Below are 19,004 nucleotides of genomic sequence, written 5' to 3'. Positions count from 1 at the left end.
ACTCCCAGACTACCTCCCCATGGATACATACCTTATTAATGTTGCATTGTCTGATGAATTCCATGATATCCATTCTTGATGGTCTATATGGTGAACCCATCATAGGGTTAGTACTCCCTACTCCCAGACTACCTCCCCATGGATACATACCTTATTAATGTTGCATTGTCTGATGAATTCCATGATATCCATTCTTGATGGTCTATATGGTGAACCCATCATAGGGTTAGTACTCCCTACTCCCAGACTACCTCCCCATGGATACATACCTTATTAATGTTGCATTGTCTGATGAATTCCATGATGTCCATTCTTGATGGTCTATATGGTGAACCCATCATAGGGTTAGTACTCCCTACTCCAAGACTACCTCCAAAGGCTTCCAACACCTACAAGAAAATATATCAACAAATAAGGCAAAAAAATAGGGTTATCTCACGTCCCCTGCGTGCATTGGATTTATGATGCGCGTCTGCTGGAGAAAACTTGCACAAATAAAATTTTGTATCATAATTACATTTATTCCGCTGTCGTTAGAATAATGTAGAATATGTCAGCTGCCATACAATGTAGAAGACATGCTCATACCTTTGGGAAGCACATTATTCATAACAGCTCCCCATTTCGCCCCTGGGTCGAGAAAGGCAAGGTAAAGCTCCTTGCCCAAGTGTGCAACACGATGGCACTGCCAGGGCTCAAACCCGTAATCCACCGATTGCAAGGCAGAGCCTGTACCACTGCGCCACCAATCATATTGAAATTCCAGCGCTAATATACCCTCGGCTCTGCCTAGTTTGCGGTGGCACTTGTACACATATAACATGAATAGGCCTACTCTAGCTCTATAGCGATAAGTCTAGGGTCTGGTATTGAGACAAATTGACATCAAAATTCAAATACAGAAAATAGCCTAGAACAACTTGACACAATGCAGTGTCTACAGTATATTGATACCTTGATCTGACATGCGTATGTGATTGCTTTAGGTGAATTTTAGTGATGCCTTTTTTTTCCACTCTACGGACTGTTCATTGGATGGTAGCGTCCACAGTCATCACGATGGACAAGTCATGCACATATATTAAAAGTAAAAATATATCATGAAGGGGTGGGGAGAACCGTGGGATGGTTCTTCCACAAGTTGGGGTTTCTCTCATGTACAACTTAAGTGAATTGTGGATGGATGGGATCCTTAAGTCTTTTTGCCTGGCATTGGAAAGTAGCCTTCTTGTTGTAGACTGAGATGCCAGAGATCAAATTGGTGGACTATTAAAAACTCCTCACTTATTGCGGTTCCTGCATGCAAAGTACTACAAAGTACTTCAACCTCCCGAGTCCCCTGTTGAAACTGTTGCAGCAACAGGTGGTAAGCCTCCTTTTCCATTGCACTGCTGCTATAATGAAAGACAAAGATAGGAAGACTAGTTTGCATCTGACGTCACTGTCAATCAAATTCTTTACACTCCTTGATTGGCTAATAGCGTGTATAAGGAAGGTCGATTCATCTGGCTGGTGCCGATCGGAGAAAAGGAATAGCAGTGAATGGCGAAAAATACGTACTCTTACAAAGCAAAAAGCAACTTTTCTAGGCATTGTGGACATGGTGCCTTCACCAAAAAAAGTTTCATCTATTAAGACCTAACTTTTGAGATGGTTTGTATGTTAAAAGGTGCAAAATTAACAATAAGGCGCCCGGTTTTACCGCCGTGTTCAGCAACTCATATCATCACGCCACTTGTAAACAAACCGTGCTCGGAGTTTGATTGACAGATGACGTCAGACGCAAACTAGTCTTTTTATCTTTGTCTATCATTATAGTTGTCTCATAGAGTATCAGCCATTACATATTTTGATTCACAATGTTACAAATAGATTTAATATGTACCTGTGGATGATCCAATGCCATGAATTCTAAGAATGTCCTGTGTGTAGCTAACAGATGAGTGAAGTTGTGTGCTCCAAATTTCTGACAGAGTCTCTTCTCTATGCTTGCTAGGTCTCTCAGCTTTGGCACTCCCATTCCTAGTCTTTCAAGATAGCGTTTCAATTCATCTAACACCTCGGCTGCAAAAGTAATAAATACATAGCATACATAAGAGATAAAACTGCTATTTCATACAGCGTTGGTAGCAAGCATAGCAACATGTCGTCCAACCTCCATTATCTGGAACTAAACAGATTTTTCTGTTATCTGGATATGTGACCTTCATAGAAAAAACGTGTTTTTAATGCTTTGAGAGCTTGATTTCATGCATTGAAGCATTTAGCAGGACATAAGCTATGTGGCATACAGCACTCAAATACTATTTTTCTATACCCCATTTTGAGCAACCTTTTTGCTGTCTCAACGTTATCACTTCAGTTATTCAATGCAGAATTACATATGATTCACTTATCTGGATTTTCACTCATCTGGCTAATGCTATCTTGGCCAGATAAGAGAGGTTGGACTGTAAATATACATTGATGCAAATTCTTTTAAGAAATGATCATTTTAAAAAATAGTGTCATAGTATTAGTATTAGCTGGGGTCTATTTCACTAAACCTTTAACCCTTCCTAAGTAACTCAAGTAACCATTCGCAAAGTTGCGAATACCCAATACTAGACATAACTTTACGAAGGGTCCCCTGTAGTAAATCCCTATTATCTAAGAAGAGTACAGTTCGTAAATGAGTTAAGTGAAATGGAACTTACGACTCATAAGTTATAAACGATTACGAGACTTACGCAGCTTCGAAAATTGAGTGAAATGGACCCCCAGAATAGCCCAACACCAAATCCCTATTGGCATTTATCGTGTTTTGCATCTTTATTCTTCCATTTACTATTGAGAAACCGATACCTACCGTCTGTTGCTTGGGTTCCTTTACCTCCTGATGATGCCACTTGATGGTCCTGATGATGGTCATCATTCTCATCATCTTGGTCATCAGAATCACTGTCTTCATCTGGTAGCAACTCTTCTGGTGGTTTCAAAGAACCAAGACAGAGGGCAAGCTGGAACATAGCACTATAGAAAACACAGGGAACAAAATGGTTATCACAACATGATAGGACAGGTGGCTTATATAACACTGAAGGAAATAAAGGGTTATATGGTTATCGGTACATTCATGTCAGCAGTCAGATATGTATGTTATTTTAATGTCAACTTATTATTATGGTTTTTTTTAACTTCTAGTGCACATAATCAGCTCTAGATCTATCTTGCACAATAGACTTTTTTTCAGAAGGCATTTTCACGATCGTGAGCAACCATCAAAAAACATATTCAACCAGTCAATTCATGGCAATTTGACCACAACCACGCAATGGATACTGCATTTAATACGCAGCATCTAGTAAGAACAATGAAACACATGATTAGCACCATGCCATTGAACATCTGATGTTTTGCACACACAACATGTTTCTGAAGTAATTTCCAAAGATTTCAGATCAGCTGCTGAAGACCTACAAAAAAAATTGCCAGAAAATCATTGTTTTTTTCATCATACTCTACCTGGCTAATGGATCCTGTATGACTCCACTCAAATGAAATACAAATTTATCCAGCTTGTAGTTGCGTCCAATCAATTCACACATGTTTTCAAACACAGTATTGATGGCTTGTCCTGCAGTCATGGTAGCATAGGTCTTGCGTAGCTCAAGTCCTGGACCTAAATGAAGAAAAAAATTGCAGTGTTGAGAGCCACATGTTTGTCTGTCGATCACCAGGTAGTTATACATTTATTGTTACATGTAAGGCATGTGCAAGTAATTAGTGGATACACATCTAGGCATGTGTTTTCAACAAAACCTTACAAATAAACCATCAAACCAAATTTGAGGTAATCAAAATGATATGGAAAATACATTTCACCCCTTCAGAGTACTGCCTAAATACACAAGTGGGGTTTAGGATATGATTAGGTAATAACATTATGAAATATTATCGGCTAATTTGTTGAACACGCAATGTAGCATCGTGTTCAGGCGATAAACAATGGAAAGTGCAAAGGGACCTTGCTGACAACAAAAAAAAAAAAGAAAAGGCGGCGATCCTGTATGTAATCAGTTATCGGAGTGCCCATCTCCCTTTCATTGGTGATTGGGCCAGACTCCTCCATGTAGTGTTGCTATAGAGGGATCGATATACCTCCTCCACAGCACGTCTGTTTCCTTTCCAGAATTTAAGAATGCCGGTACCCATACATGTATATACACCTGGGTGGAGAGGATTAATCGAGTGCCTTACTTAAGAGCACAACACTATGGTGTTACTGGGGCTTGAACCTGCAACCATCCGATTGCGAGTCAGAGCCCTTACCGCTCGGCCACCATGCTCCCAATAACAACTGTAAGCGATGGGCTATTCCAGTTGAAATCCATACACCCCCTATGGAAGACATGACCTTAAATCTTGCAAACAGAGAGTGTGAATGTCAAATGAGGTTACCTGAATGGGCGACTCCATTTGAAATCTACAGTCCACTCCCTGTATGTGAGATTAAGGTCATGTCTTCCATAGGGGGTGTAATTCAACTTGAATAGCCCAATACTAATAGTACCTTATTGTAACCATGAAATAATGTTTAAAAAAACGAGACATTCATGATTTCCTACAAGCATTTATTCTGTACCTGAGCTTGGAGTAAACTGATTGGCATTAGTGATTTCTGGCATGTGCATCAAGATGGCTCGTCTGATTTTATTCATGGTCGTCTGGCATTCTTCTTTGACCTTTGACTTCACTTCCTCTCTGGCAGCATCCATAATCTGTTTCTGTTCTCTCTGGGCAGTTTTGATCACCTTTGAAAAATTAAAATACTTAGGTCAAGTTAAAAAGCAAGAATGTCACAGGGATCAGGGTGGATTATCCTTCACATCCTTCTCATCCCTCTGGTGGGCTGGACTATGAATAGGATCTTGGATCTTTTTCTCTCCCTTTTTTTATATAATTTAAGATTAAATTTTAAGTCGAACTGACACAGTTTTAACTTGATTTTACTGGTAACAGGTAGGTCCCTAGCCTATAAACATGGGGGATACAAATTAAAATCAGCTAAAATATTATTAAAATATATAAAATATAAAAATCAGGGTTCCCGCACCCTGAAGCCTTTAAAATTCAAGGACGTTTCAAGGACTTTCAAGGTCCAAAAGCATGATTTTTAAGGACTTACCACAACACAAAATTCATGATGCGGCTCTCCATGCGGCAGATATTAACGAAAGTGACAGCTTATCTCCACTCCCCAAATTTTGTTAAAATTATACTTCAGGTAAAATTCAAATTTTCAAGTTTCAAATTCAAGGACTTTCAAGGACCGCAGAAACCCTACAAAATATGTTAAAATACTTACAGAAATTCCAAGTCCAACACTCTGAATACGAATACCCAACACATATGGGGTCTCCACATTGTAAAACTTCACCACATGGTCCATGAAATCTTCCAACTTCACGCGAGCTCGCCACAAATTCTTCTCCGATAAATATTGCCGCAGTACCTCCAGTATATCCATGGTTGTAATGCGAGGTATCTCACTATCTGGTTTATCCGCTGGAAACTTGAACATATCGTAGATCATACGCTGCTTTGCCAGAGGACCAAGGTTGTACTCGGTGAATGCATTTTTCTGTTCGAGAGCGGAGAGCGACTCGTGCAACTCGTGTAAGGTGCAGATTGCTCGCACCTTGACAAAGCCTTGTATTGATGCATTAATCTGAAGAGCAAGTGAGATAAGATTACACACACTGAAAAATTGGTTTGGTGAAATTTTTTCATACATGGTCATTTTCACGGTAAAGGGTGTAACTTTGGATTTTTAACATTTTAATCCGTAGTGTTCTAATAAAGCCACAGAATTCCATAATTTTTGGCCACATAAGTCATCTAGTTAGCAGCTACCTTGGGTAGCATAATCAGCTTTGGGAGTTACTGCGTTCAGTTTTAGCAGGCTTAAATGTACTTAATATTGCCATTTTGAAAAACTATAAAAAACAGTAACATTTTGTAAAACCCTGTGTTTTCTTCAGTTAGTTCATGGATAATTTTTCTTATCCTGAAAGTACAGTCATATGTTCAGTAAACACTGCCACATTAGATTTAATTGTGAACGGCCCTGTATTTTTGAGAACCGGACTTCGATATTTGTCGTTTCGAGGCTTCATTTTCCGTTAACAATTGTTAACAAACTTTGTGGGTGTAGCTTTGGTTCATAATTCTTGGTTATTTCTTCACTTCTTCTTGATTTATAACAGTTGTTATCTTAACTTGAAATGGGTAACAAAAATTAGCCGATTTGCAAGCTTTTAAAATTTTTGTAAAATCTTGACTTCAAATAGCCGTTTTTCCGTTAACTTTTTGAAGCCTCCGAAACAAACTGTTCAGCAAGCTTGTGCAAATATAAATAAAAGAGCTCATCCAATCTATTTATCAAAATGTAGCAAAGTAGATCCTCAAGTCACATGTTTTTAAATCGTGGAGATATATATCACCGTTTGAAAATGGGACCCAATACAAACTTTCCGTTAACAATTGAAGCCTCCGAAACAAATGAAGCCTCCGAAACAACAGTAAACTTAATTATCATCTATGCATATCTAAATTGGTGTGTTTCATACTGATATCTGCATTGTAATTATTACTTGATATGTGCAGAATGTCATAAATTAAAAAAAAAAATTGACATTATGGTTAATGTTTGAAAAATATACTGATACCTTAAAAAGCCTGTTTCGGAGGCTTCACATGAAAAAAACACCATACTTAACAAATGGGTGAAAAAATTAATGTGTGATAAATCTACAATATCTGCCGCATAGAATCATTGATTCAATACACACAAGAAAATAACAGCTTAGATGATCCCAACACTGTTGTTTTCAAAAAACTACTTCTGCAATGTTTAACAATTGTTAACATGAAGCCTCCGAAACAAAAAAAATGACTTGCTGTGATAATTTAATTTTTGTCACAACTGAAATTCAATACTTAGAAGCAAAGCATGGAAATTGGTAATTGTGATATTTTTTACCTATTTTTTTATGTCAACTTGTAGTACTTAGCTAAATATTTTACTTTTATGATCACCTGTGTTGTTAACTGAAGCCTCCGAAACACAAATCGCTTGAATTGCCAATTCTAAAAAATAACTCCAATTTCTGTGAAACTTGGATGGGAGGTTCCTTTCATCAAGTAGTATTTGTACATGAAGTTAGACATTCAAATTATTTTAGGAACCCAATTAAAACTTAAAAAATATGTTTAAGGTTTGGAAATTTCCATTGTAAATGACACTTGATGTTAAAAATTTTCAAAACTGCAATTACAAACATAGCAAAACATGGTATAAAATTTAACTTATATCTGTTGACTTACTTTGGAATGGAATTTCACATGTATTCCAGCTTTCATGTCAAAATTTTCTGAGGTTATGTAAAATAGATTTTTTCTTAGATTTTAACCAAAATGTTATGCAAATGTCAAATTTTTTATTAGAAATCAAAAGGTTTAAGCCTTGAAACATTATTTTACTTGAATTTAAGTTGCTTCTATGCATGATTTCAGTAAACAGAAACATATTTAAGTGGTTTGAAATTTTGACCCTAAAAATCAAAAGTTACACCCTTTACCGTGAAAATCACCACATACATGTATGTAGCACTGGGCACTGTACCTTTAGTTAGAAAAATATGAGCTTTCTTTTGATATCAAAATCTTACTTTTGATGGATAAAAATGGGGGGTGAGGCTTGTCTATCGGGTCACAGACCTTCATGTAAACAGATTTGGAGCACATAAGTTTCCACCTCCATTTGTTTTGCTACATGGGTCTTGAGCAAGTGGACACACACTTATTTTGAATGCTGTAACATGGGCAATATTATTGTATACTTCCAAAATCAGAGGATGTTTAAAGACATTCCCATAACCCAATGGGGTTTCTGACCTTGGTTTGTCTGGCTTTTGTACACATGTGACATGAGTTGAATATACCTTGCATTGGGATTGTGAGCAAATATCTGGTGTTTTCATCCTTTTATTTAACATTCAAAACATTGAGACTTATGAATAAAATTAATGCAGTGGGAACATATGAATGATAAGTCTCAACTATTAGCGCATTGGCTGCAGTTTTAAAATCACCATTTTGTGTGTGTGGCAGTGGGGACTTTGCCTTTAAAATTAGGTTATATTGATCAAATTTAGGCCTTTATATAAAAAGCCTCCGCTGTTCCAAAATGATCTTGTGAAATTAGTTCATTTTTTTCAAACCTGATTTTTAGTTATATTTGTAATGTTTACATAATTATGTCCCAACTTACACCTATGGAATCAGCCAAATTCATTGAGTTTGTATGGCCAGATCAACAGAGCAATTATGACATTGTCTTAATTCACACATTAGATTCATATAGAACTCCACGTCAATTGTGAAACAGCCGAAAATAGTGGAGTTTTTTCACTTTACATGTACCTTGTTATTTGGGCTCCAAAATGGACAGAAACCCTTCCTGACAGTTGTTATTGCATGTAATATTATTTCAGTATTTTAAGTACTGGTACAGAATAAAACTATGTATAAGGGCCTATAATAAAAATAAAAATTATGTCTTAAGGATCTGTTTTTAGCCTGGCCTTTTTGTCTCAAAAACACACAGTCATTACTCAGTAGAGTGCAAGCTGTGTTGTTATCACCAATTATATTTTAAAGGGGCATAGCCCATTCACTAATAACCTCATCCCCAAAACCTCAGATTTTACCAGAAGAGTTGTAAAGTTTGGTATCAAAAGAAGGATAGGGGGGGGCCTACTATTTTTCTCATTCACCCTGTGAAATTTCAGGGCTCAAAGATAGTCAGTTTGAATGTTATGAATGAAAAGGAGTACCAAAATGAATCGAAACACCGGCGTGAAACTTCACAGATGATAATTGGTGGCAAAGGTCATTCAATCAAGAAGAAAACTTTATAGTTAAATTGGGCCATGCACCTTTAAATTCTGATCATAAGAATATCACCAATTATACATTAAATTATGATCATAAGAAATATTACCTTTGACTGCAGTCTCTGAAGTTGTTTAATGGAGTCCAGATCATAGTCTCCTCGTAAACCAAGTTCATCTATCCTCTCTACCTGGAAATGCTGCTTCACCAAAGTCATCACTCTCTCTATCGTAACTTCATCGTTCCCTTCTGCCAAATTAATGATACAGTTCTGCGCGTAATCATCAATTTGTGAGCGTGATACTTAGCACCTCTCCCGTAGTAGGTTCTTTCTCTTGGTGGTCTATTTTGAGTATTTGATGGCCTACTTTGAGTGCTGGATGATGACTTGGTAGTGGTGCTTGATGCTGAGAAACTCATCAATGAAACAGGTTTATTGCTGGGTGGTTTCTCTGTGCTTTGTGGTGCTGCTGATTTCTGGAAGTTACCAGACTTAAACTTGGATGATGAACTAGTGTTAGATTTGGCAGTCTGTGCTTCAGCCAGTGAAGGCCAGTTTTGAGTGTCTTTACTCTCGGAAGCTTCAGAAACTGTGCTCTGCATTCTTTGACTATTTTTGGCAACATGCCTTTGCTGTGTGGAGACAGGTTCAACTTTTTTATTCTCATAGAAATTTTGATAAAATGAGCTTCCTTGGTCAAAGGAAAACCCACCTCCTGTCATCCCTTGCACGTTTCCTCCAAAGTAAAATTCTGGTCCTGTCATGCCTGGAGGACCCACATTTCCACCAGGGGCTCCACCAGCAGTACCTTGAGAGTTACGTATCCCGGAAATATACTGCTGCATTTGAATCTCCAAAGGGTTAATCTGCTCTGGGTCGCTTCCAGGTATTTTTTCAACATGGCCAGCCTTCTTTGGTTCCTGTTTCTCCGGTGGCTTCTTCTTTGGGACAGGTTCAAATACATACTGTGGAACAGTTATTGCTACAGGCGCTGTCTTTTTACCACCCCCTTGACCTTTTGCTTGCTCCTGGTTTGGCTTTGAACCTGCAGGACCTCCATGGCTTGTAGATGGTTTCCCTAATGAAGCTGACACATTCTTTGTTTTTGCACCAGCTCCTGTGTTCACATTCGCGTTACTACCGGCAGCACCGGTTCTCAGTCGTATACATTTTTGATTATCAAATCTTGCCTCTTGTAGCAAATCATCAAATGTAGGAACAATCTCTACAATTCTTTTTATGCCACATATTTTCAACTTCAAGTCTCTGTGAAAGTGTTTCTGGTAAGCTGATTGAAATCTGTCCACAGGAATTCCATGTGGTTTACCTTGCAGAAGTTGTTTGAGATCCTTTCGAAGAGCATCTCGTTGATTTTTGTACTGCTGGAGCTGTATGGCCATAATTTTAGCCTCAGTAGTACTGTAATGCAAACACAAAAATACACATAGATTGCAACTGGTAAATTCTTAACAAATACCCAGTAATGATATTTTACATTTCACCCCAGGAGTATAAACTTTTCCAAAGTAGATATGGTCATAAACACCTGAAATAAAGAAAGTCCACCCCCTCCTACACCAAAACATGATCTTGTTATGACAATTTGATCGATATCAAGATCGTAGTGCAGAATCTTGTTAGCTCCAATTTGATACCAAATTTGCTCGCTACCAAACACTCAAAATTGACAAAGCTTGATACCAGTATATGAAAGTTGGAAGTTGCAAGTCAAAATGATGCACACGGTCGAAATTGCTAAGCATGATCCAGCTTGCTTGCCCCATAATGGCCAGGCTGCTGACTATCCCAAGTGTCGGTACAATGCGCAGTTTATTCAATTGTTAATTTGAAACGCATGGATGAATGATGAGAATGAAGGTTTAGCACATCAAAAGCAATAATGTTAGAAACCAACATGTTAAGTCCCACTTAATGTTTAAACAGCCCATACTAGCCAAATTTTAAAGCATGTCATGAATTGGTCATCTTTTGTGTAACATAATGTAAAATGAGAAAAATATCACCAATTTCGATTACACCCTTTAATGAATACATTTTAGACCATTGTATATTATGTTTATATTTCTGGAAAGCTTGTAAGAATGCCAAATCAACAAAGTATAACATCATAATACAGGGTGGGTAAGAAATATACAGGGTGGCACAACAACAACTTTCTTGTCATGGTGAACTCCATATTTTCCTTTTCTGAAAGCTATGTACCGGTAGCTCAAAATAAATATAGATTCAGAAAGACATTGCATGGGCCATTCAAACAAATTAGGAAGAAAAATTATAGTCATATTTTGCCAAATTTGAGTGGAAGGTTGCTGAACTCTGCAACTTTAGGCTAAAAATCAGTTGTTTTTGTGTCAACTTTGGCCTTTTCGTTTGATATGAAGGCGACAAATACCATCATCCACATGGTGGATATTACAGATTTTACTTTTCTCTACAAAATAAAGTAATAAATGAAAATCTAAAATTAACCACATTGATTTTGCCCCCCCACCCCTTCGGAAAAAATATGATATTTTCAAACTTTGTGGGGGCGCACTGTTCATAAAGTAAATGGCTAATGTTCATACAAATCAGTAGATGTGACAATTCAAACACGATTTTATCTTAACATTCATAAACATTTAAAAGATGAATTTTGTCAGAAAGTGTAATTTTAGGGGGGGTCTTGATTCTTGAAACTCAAACTTGCATTTTTGCATTATGGCATGCATACATGTACTATTGCACAATTTCAGCGATATGGCAATTCTACCCGCAAGTGCGCAACCCTTTTTTTAAATTTTCATGAAATTGACTACCAAATTAGTTTATATTGTCATTTCTAACCCTCTAGCTAATACAATTTAGGCAAAAATAGACCCTTCCATTAAAATTTATTTCAAAATTCATCAGCCACCACAGGAAAATGATAAGCGTTTAGGGATCTGAAACTTGTGGGGTTTTCCAATGGCTACGGGTAATCGGGTATAACATTTGGAATCAGCAATTTTCTCTGGTTATTTACTCAGAACCATGACAATGAAGAGAGGTAGTAAATAATCTGATATTATCATGTACAGATCAGAGGTGGGTGGACAGGCTATCAAGACACATGAATAAAAAATAATAAATCAAGAAGCAAAAAAAAGAAAAGAAAAAAAAGCAGAAAAAATAGAAGAAAAAACCCTCCCAGATCCTTTAAACTTCACAACACCACAAAGGTCTAAAAATTGTTTGGTAGTCCTCAGCAAATTTTCTGGAGTGGCTAGGAGCAGGTGCTTAGAAAAGGTTTTTTTAAGATTTCGATTTCATGGTAAAAATAAAACACCATCCCAGAGCCCAGACACCTGGAACCGAACTGATTATTTACTATGTGCAGCTTCAATATGAAATCACATTTTTAGCAACACACACATACATACATGTTTTGTTTTGTCAATGCTTTGCATTGGAAGACTTACCGGGCTGCCGATTCCACGGCACTGCCACCTGTGATCAATCAATCTGATATAAATAACAGAAGTATCAACCCTGCTACATTTACACAGTTAAAAACGGTACAAAAATACTGCACAATTCACAAATTGTGTGACATTGCTGATTGATGATGCAGATGTCGATGTGCAGATGACTGAGATGAGACTGAGTGTCTTTCATGCTTTACTGACTCACAGCAAATGAAAACTGATTTCTGACAAAATAATTTTGTCCAGGCACACGATACACTAGAAAATTGCGTCAATCACCCACGCAAAATATCATGTAAATCAATTATTGTGCAATCTGTAATCTGCGCGAATTTCCGATTTCGATGATACGGCGGGGATTTCCCGACTGAGACTCTGAGTGTCAAAAGTTCATGCAATTTTATATGGCTGCATTTGCCTATTAATCTTACTGTTTATTGGGGTTTGAAAGTATGGTAATACGCCTCGGGTAAAAATATATTATTTTCATACTTACAAAGTTGAAAATTTCTTTCGTCTCAGATATATTTCATGATTTTTGATCACCTAACTTCCCGGAATTCTTCTGATTTGAACTTCGACCATGCTTGTGCGTGATCAAAACAAAGTTGCCAGTTCAACTACGATTACGCCTGTTGCCCAATTTGCGGTTCATTTGACCGCCTAGGTTATTGAAAATATAACAAATTCGCAAACCTAGGTGGTCAATAATGTGTGGCATTAACAGCTCAAACTTACCTTTTCAACGTCGGTTTTTTCTGAAAACTCCTCCCCTTTGAACCTCTTTGCATCGGCAAATCCTTTTGGGTCTCTTTCTGCATGTCGGCGTCTTGCCTGACGTTGCCAAATGTTGAAATTCATTGTAAGCTTATATAAGCTTATTTATAGAACTGGACAAATCAAAGAAATATGACCGTCTAGCTATCCCGGGCGGCGTAGATCGATCAGCTTCAGATTGAGACCGAATCACTTCATTTCGGCAACTCCATTACTCAAGTTTCCAGATATCAAACACATTGTTGTAGGCCTACTACTGTAGTTTTCGCCGTGTATATCATGTCAATTCATGTGCATGTTCAGACTGCAGTTGCCATGTGATGTCGCCTGCCGGATGACGCCGATGCTGAGCTAGCTGATCCCGTAGCTGATGATGCTGATACTAGCTGCTGATGCTGATTGATGCGCAAAAGCAGTGTAGGTCTACTTGCTTGATTTATTGGTACGCTCGTTTGATTGGTTTGTTATTGTTTATATAATTGATTGGTTTAAATGATGATTGATTGGTTGATTGATTGATTGATTAGTTGAGTGATTGCTTGATTGATTGATATAGTGACTTTTGATATATTGATCTCATTTGATTGATATCATTGATTTATATTGATTGATTGATTTAATTGGTTGATTGATCGACATGTTGATAGATTGATTCATATTGATCCCCGGATACTAAGTACCCCCTAGCCCCGGGGAATAGGCCTATAGGTTAACGGTTGAACATTTTAATATCTTATGTCAATTTTGATAATAGAAAATGTGTTTTCCAAAAATTGGAATGTATAAACCTGAAATTATTCTTTGGACTTTTATTGTCACCAGGAGGGGGCGAATGGTGGAAAATCCTCCCCGGTCAGAACTCTTTGCCCCAGTAAAAATACGAACATTGCCACTTTTTGCGACAATTTTGCACAAAATTTTGTTGATTTTGTTTCCCCCTGAAATTCACTTTTTCCCCATGCCCCACCCCCCCCCTCCCCTCGAAAAATACACAATACAACATAAAACGCATATTTTTTGGCCCTTATTTCCAAATGTTGACAAACATTGAAGTAGTCGGGAATGGTTTTTTTGGGTTTTTTTTTTCATTGGGTACAGAAAAGAAATTGAAAAAAATAGGTCATCGGGTAGAAAATATTTGAAAAAATGAAGCATTTTTTTCAATTTGTCCAAATATGCAATACACATTTGCTGCGATAAGAGAAAGTTTTTGTATTATTTTATGGAGTTTTAATGATCAATTCTATTAAAAAAGTAGCCCAACCTTTAAAAAGGGGGCGGGTATGTTCGACTATGAGGGCTCGCGCCCCGCCGTAAGAGAGAGATAGAGAGAGAGAGTTAAAGAGAGAGGTGGGAGGAGAGAATGAGAGAAGGAAAGGGAAAACAAGAAGCGAAGAGAGGGAGCGTCGAGAATCGAGATTGTGTGCATGGTGTGGGGGAGCCAGGAACAAGAAGGAAGGGTCGAGAGTGTGAGGGAGTGCCAGGAACAAGAAAGGATACCATCATGATTGAGTTTGGGGACGAAGGTTACGTCTACAACAATGGTCTAGAGGAATCTGTGACGCTCGTCATCACCCTCAGCAGGCAATGGAAGCGGGGTAGGGGACGTGGACGTGTAGGGGGACGGGATTGAAATAGTATGTTTTGTGTTGATTAACAGAGCCGGATTGACCTTTTTGGGGCTCTGGGCCAGGCCAAAATTTTGAGGGCCCAAGCGTACTGTAGGCATGTGCACTCAAGTGGCCAGGTTTTTACTAAGACATGTGCGCTCGAAACACGCGAAAAAATTTCAATTATTAATCTGAATTTTGCTATAAAAGGTATACCGTGTGTCGAAAGTCCGTTCCGCCTATATTCTGACTTTCCATGGAGCGTAGCATCAATATGGAAGTACCCCCTCTGTCTATTTGCCTTTGGGCTACTAGCTGCAATGAATCCAAAGGCGTATTGCAAAGAAAAAATATGTCGGCCGTTGTTCTAGATTTCTAGAGCTAATTTTGTATGTATTGACAGATTCAAAGGTCTGCAAACCTCGGATTTCAATAGAAAAACAACAATAACCGAGGTTTGCATACCTTCGGAGGTTATCGACCATAAAGAGACAACAACTTCAAATAAATTGCTACGTTACATTTTTATTAATCTAAAACAATAACCAGTAATAAATTTATTTCAAATTAATTGTGTAAGTTTAATTTAAAGCATGTTAAAATGGTTTTCTTATGGGGGGAGGAACAGACTTATGACGCACGGTATAGTTCTACTTCAACCACAATGTTATCAGAAGTAGTTTAAATTCATTCGCAGTGCTATCAGAGGTAGTTATACTTTATCCACAATGTATGCTATCAAAGATAGTTCTACGTACTCCGCAGTGCTATCAGAGATAGTTCAACTTCATTCACAGTGCTATCAGAGATAGTTTACTTCATCCACAATGCTGTCAGAGGCCGGGGTCAGAGGTAGATCTACTTCATCCACAGAGCTATATCTGAGGTAGTTCTACTTCATTCACAGTGCTATCAGAGTTAGTTCTACCTAATTAGTCCAGTCAAAGTGGGTTTTGACTCACCACTAATTGCAACAGAATTTTTTTCACTGCTATGAATATCTGAGATGTCCCCTGAACAGCATACAAAAAGTATACTAAAATATACTTGGTGGAAATGTAGTTTTTGGCAGGAAAGGTCATACAGGGGTCAAATTTCAAAATCGCTCCAATCATTTTAAAAACCATACCAAATTATTCCTCTAATCATAAGGATTCAGAAAAAATATAGTTTGCCATATCTGTGATGTACGGTTTTTGAGTTATAACCGAAAAGGTCAAAGGTCAAATGTTGGGGTCAACAGAGGTCAAAAAACTAAAAATTGTCTGATTTTAACCAAAATGGTCTCAAATTGTTCGGCTTGCAAACATAATTCATTTGCACTGTTTAGGTTGTTTAATTACATGCGTAACATTGAAAACTAGGTCGGGGTCAATAGAGTTCAATGGTCAATGACCTCTTTTACCCTGCTACCTAGGTAACGAAGCATCCAAGATATGGCAAACTATTCTTATTTTGGAGTGTTTTTAAAGGACGAACACATTGAGACCATTTTTAAGGAGATCGGAGCATTTTTTTGAAGTTGACCCACATGGAGCCCAAAATTTGACATTGGAGCCCAAAATTTGACCTTTTCGCTTATAACTTGAGAATGGCACATCACAGATATGACAAACTATACTTTTTCTGAATCCTTATGACTAGAGGAATGCTTTGGTATAGTTTTTAAAAAGATTAAAGCAATTTTGAAATTTGACCCCCTGTATGACCTTTTCCCACCAAAAACTACCTTTCCACAAGTACGGTATATTTTTGTATATTTTTGGTATGATGTTCAGGGGACATCCCTAAAATGTATAAAAGTAAAAAAAAAATCTGTTGCAATCAGTGGTGGGTGACACCACTAATTTGTTTAGATTGACTGGACTAAATCTGCAGTTCTATCAGCGGTAGTTCAACTTCAATCGCAGTGCTATCAGAGGTAGCTCTACTTCATCCACCATGCTATCAGAGGTAGTTCAACTTCATTGGCAGTGCTATCAGAGGTAGTTCTACTTAATCTGCAGTACTATCAGAGGCGGGATCAGAGGTACCGGTAGTTCGACTTCAATCGCAGTGCTATTAGAGGTAGTTCAACTTCATCCATAATGCTATCAGAAGTAGTTTGACTTCATTCGCAGTGCTATCAGAGGTAGTTCTACTTTATCCACAATGTATGCTATCAGAGGTAGTTCAACTTCATTCACAGTACTATCAGAGGTAGTTCTACTTAATCCGCAGTGCTGTCAGAGTTAGTTCAACCTCTTTCACGGTGCTATCAGAGATAGTTCTACTTCAATCGCAGTGCTATCAGAGGTAGTTCTATATACTTTATCCGCAATGTATGCTATCAGAGGTAGTTCAACTTCATTCACGGTGCTATCAGAGATAGTTCTACTTCAATCGCAGTGTTATTAGAGGTAGCTGTACTTCATCCACAGTGCTATCATAGGTAGCTCTACTTCATCCACAGTGCTATCAGAGGTAACTCTACTTCATCCACAGTGCTATCAGAGGTAGTTCTACTTCATTCACAGTGCTATCAGAGGTAGCTCTACTTCATACACAGTGCTATCAGAGGTAGTTCTACTTCATTCACAGTGCTAGCAGAGGTAGTTCTACTTCATTCACAGTGCTATCAGAGGTAGTTCTACTTCATTCACAGTGCTATCAGAGGTAGTTCTACTTCATTCACAGTGCTATCAGAGGTAGTTCTACTTCATACACAGTGCTATCAGAGGTAGTTCTACTTCATTCACAGTGCTAGCAGAGGTAGTTCTACTTCATCCACAGTGCTATCATAGGTAGCTATACTTCATCCACGGTGCTATCAGAGGTAGCTCTACTTCATCCACAGTGCTATTAGAGGTAGCTATACTTCATCCACGGTGCTATCAGAGGTAGTTCTACTTCATACACAGTGCTGTCAGAGGTAGTTTTACTTCATTCACAGTGCTATCAGAGGTAGCTCTACTTCATATCGTGCTATCAGAGGTAGTTCTACTTCATTCACAGTGCTATCAGAGGTAGTTCTACTTCATTCACAGTGCTAGCAGAGGTAGTTCTACTTCATCCACAGTGCTATTAGAGGTAGCTCTACTTCATCAACAGTGCTATTAGAGGTAGCTGTACTTCATTCACAGTGCTATCATAGGTAACTCTACTCATCAACAGTGCTATCAGAGGTAGTTTTCATCCACAGTGCTAGCAGAGGTAGTTCTACTTCATTCACAGTGCTATCAGAGGTAGTTCTACTTCATTCACAGTACTATCAGTGGTAGCTCTACGTCATCCACAGTGCTATCAGAGGTAGCTCTACTTCATCCACAGTGCTATCAAATCCACAGTGCTATCAGAGGTAGTTCTACTTCATCCACAGTGCTATCAGAAGTAGTTCTACTTCAACAATCAATACTTCATTAACATGGCTATCAGAGGTAGTTCTACTTTATTCTTTATAGGGCCTACTCATAATTTTATTGTATCCGCAAATAAAATGTCCTGCATCAATATATTGTACCTTGTACTGTAAGTTAACATACATACTTCTATACCTCTACCTTGACTTTTCTTATGTCATTGCCAACGTCTTTGTCTGTCTGCAATAGTCTTGTCAGTCTGCCGTTTACATCCGTCCTTTCTGTACAGAGGGCAATCACGTCTTTCGAGCATTGCTCTTGTGATTATCCTATCATCCTTTTCTTGATATTTTTGTTACCGTATATGATATGATGATAGTGAAAATAAACTTGAACTTGAGTTCTCCTTCATCAACGGTGCTATCAGAGGTAGTTCTACTTCATCCACAGTGCTATCAGAGGTAGTTCTACTTCATCCACAGTGCTATCAGAGGTAGTTCTACTTCATCCGCAATGCTATCAGAGGTAGCTCTACTTCATCAACAGTGCTATCAGAGGTAGTTCTACTTCATTTACAGTGCTATCAGAGGTCGTTCTATCCACAGTGTAATTTTACTTCATTCACTTCATTCACAGTGCTATCAGAGGTAGTTCTACGTCATTCATAGTGCTATCAGAGGTAGTTCTACTTAATCCACAGTGCTATCAGAGGTAGTTCTACTTCATTCACAGTGCTATCAGAGGTAGTTCTACTTCATCCGCAATGCTATCAGAGGTAGCTCTACTTCATCAACAGTGCTATCAGAGGTAGTTCTACTTCATTCACAGTGCTCTCAGAGGTAGTTCTACTTCATTTACAGTGCTATCAGAGGTC

General features: G+C 38.1%; 1 protein-coding gene across 1 annotated transcript in view; it reads right to left on the bottom strand.

Moving 5' to 3' along the window:
- Nucleotides 1–13,226, bottom strand: part of LOC140170788 (uncharacterized) — a 62,416-nt gene extending 49,190 nt beyond the window's left edge. The window contains 9 exon segments of the mRNA XM_072194011.1: nt 266–389; nt 1,886–2,064; nt 2,849–3,012; nt 3,505–3,661; nt 4,625–4,793; nt 5,348–5,710; nt 9,047–9,262; nt 9,265–10,357; nt 13,144–13,226. Of these exon segments, the coding sequence (XP_072050112.1) occupies nt 266–389; nt 1,886–2,064; nt 2,849–3,012; nt 3,505–3,661; nt 4,625–4,793; nt 5,348–5,710; nt 9,047–9,262; nt 9,265–10,357; nt 13,144–13,226 (2,548 nt within the window).
- Between the last annotated feature and the right edge of the window lie 5,778 nt (nt 13,227–19,004).

Source organism: Amphiura filiformis, chromosome 15, assembly GCF_039555335.1.
Source record: "Amphiura filiformis chromosome 15, Afil_fr2py, whole genome shotgun sequence".
In the NCBI taxonomy this organism is placed as follows: domain Eukaryota; kingdom Metazoa; phylum Echinodermata; class Ophiuroidea; order Amphilepidida; family Amphiuridae; genus Amphiura; species Amphiura filiformis.
This window is presented reverse-complemented; position numbering and strand designations above follow the sequence as displayed.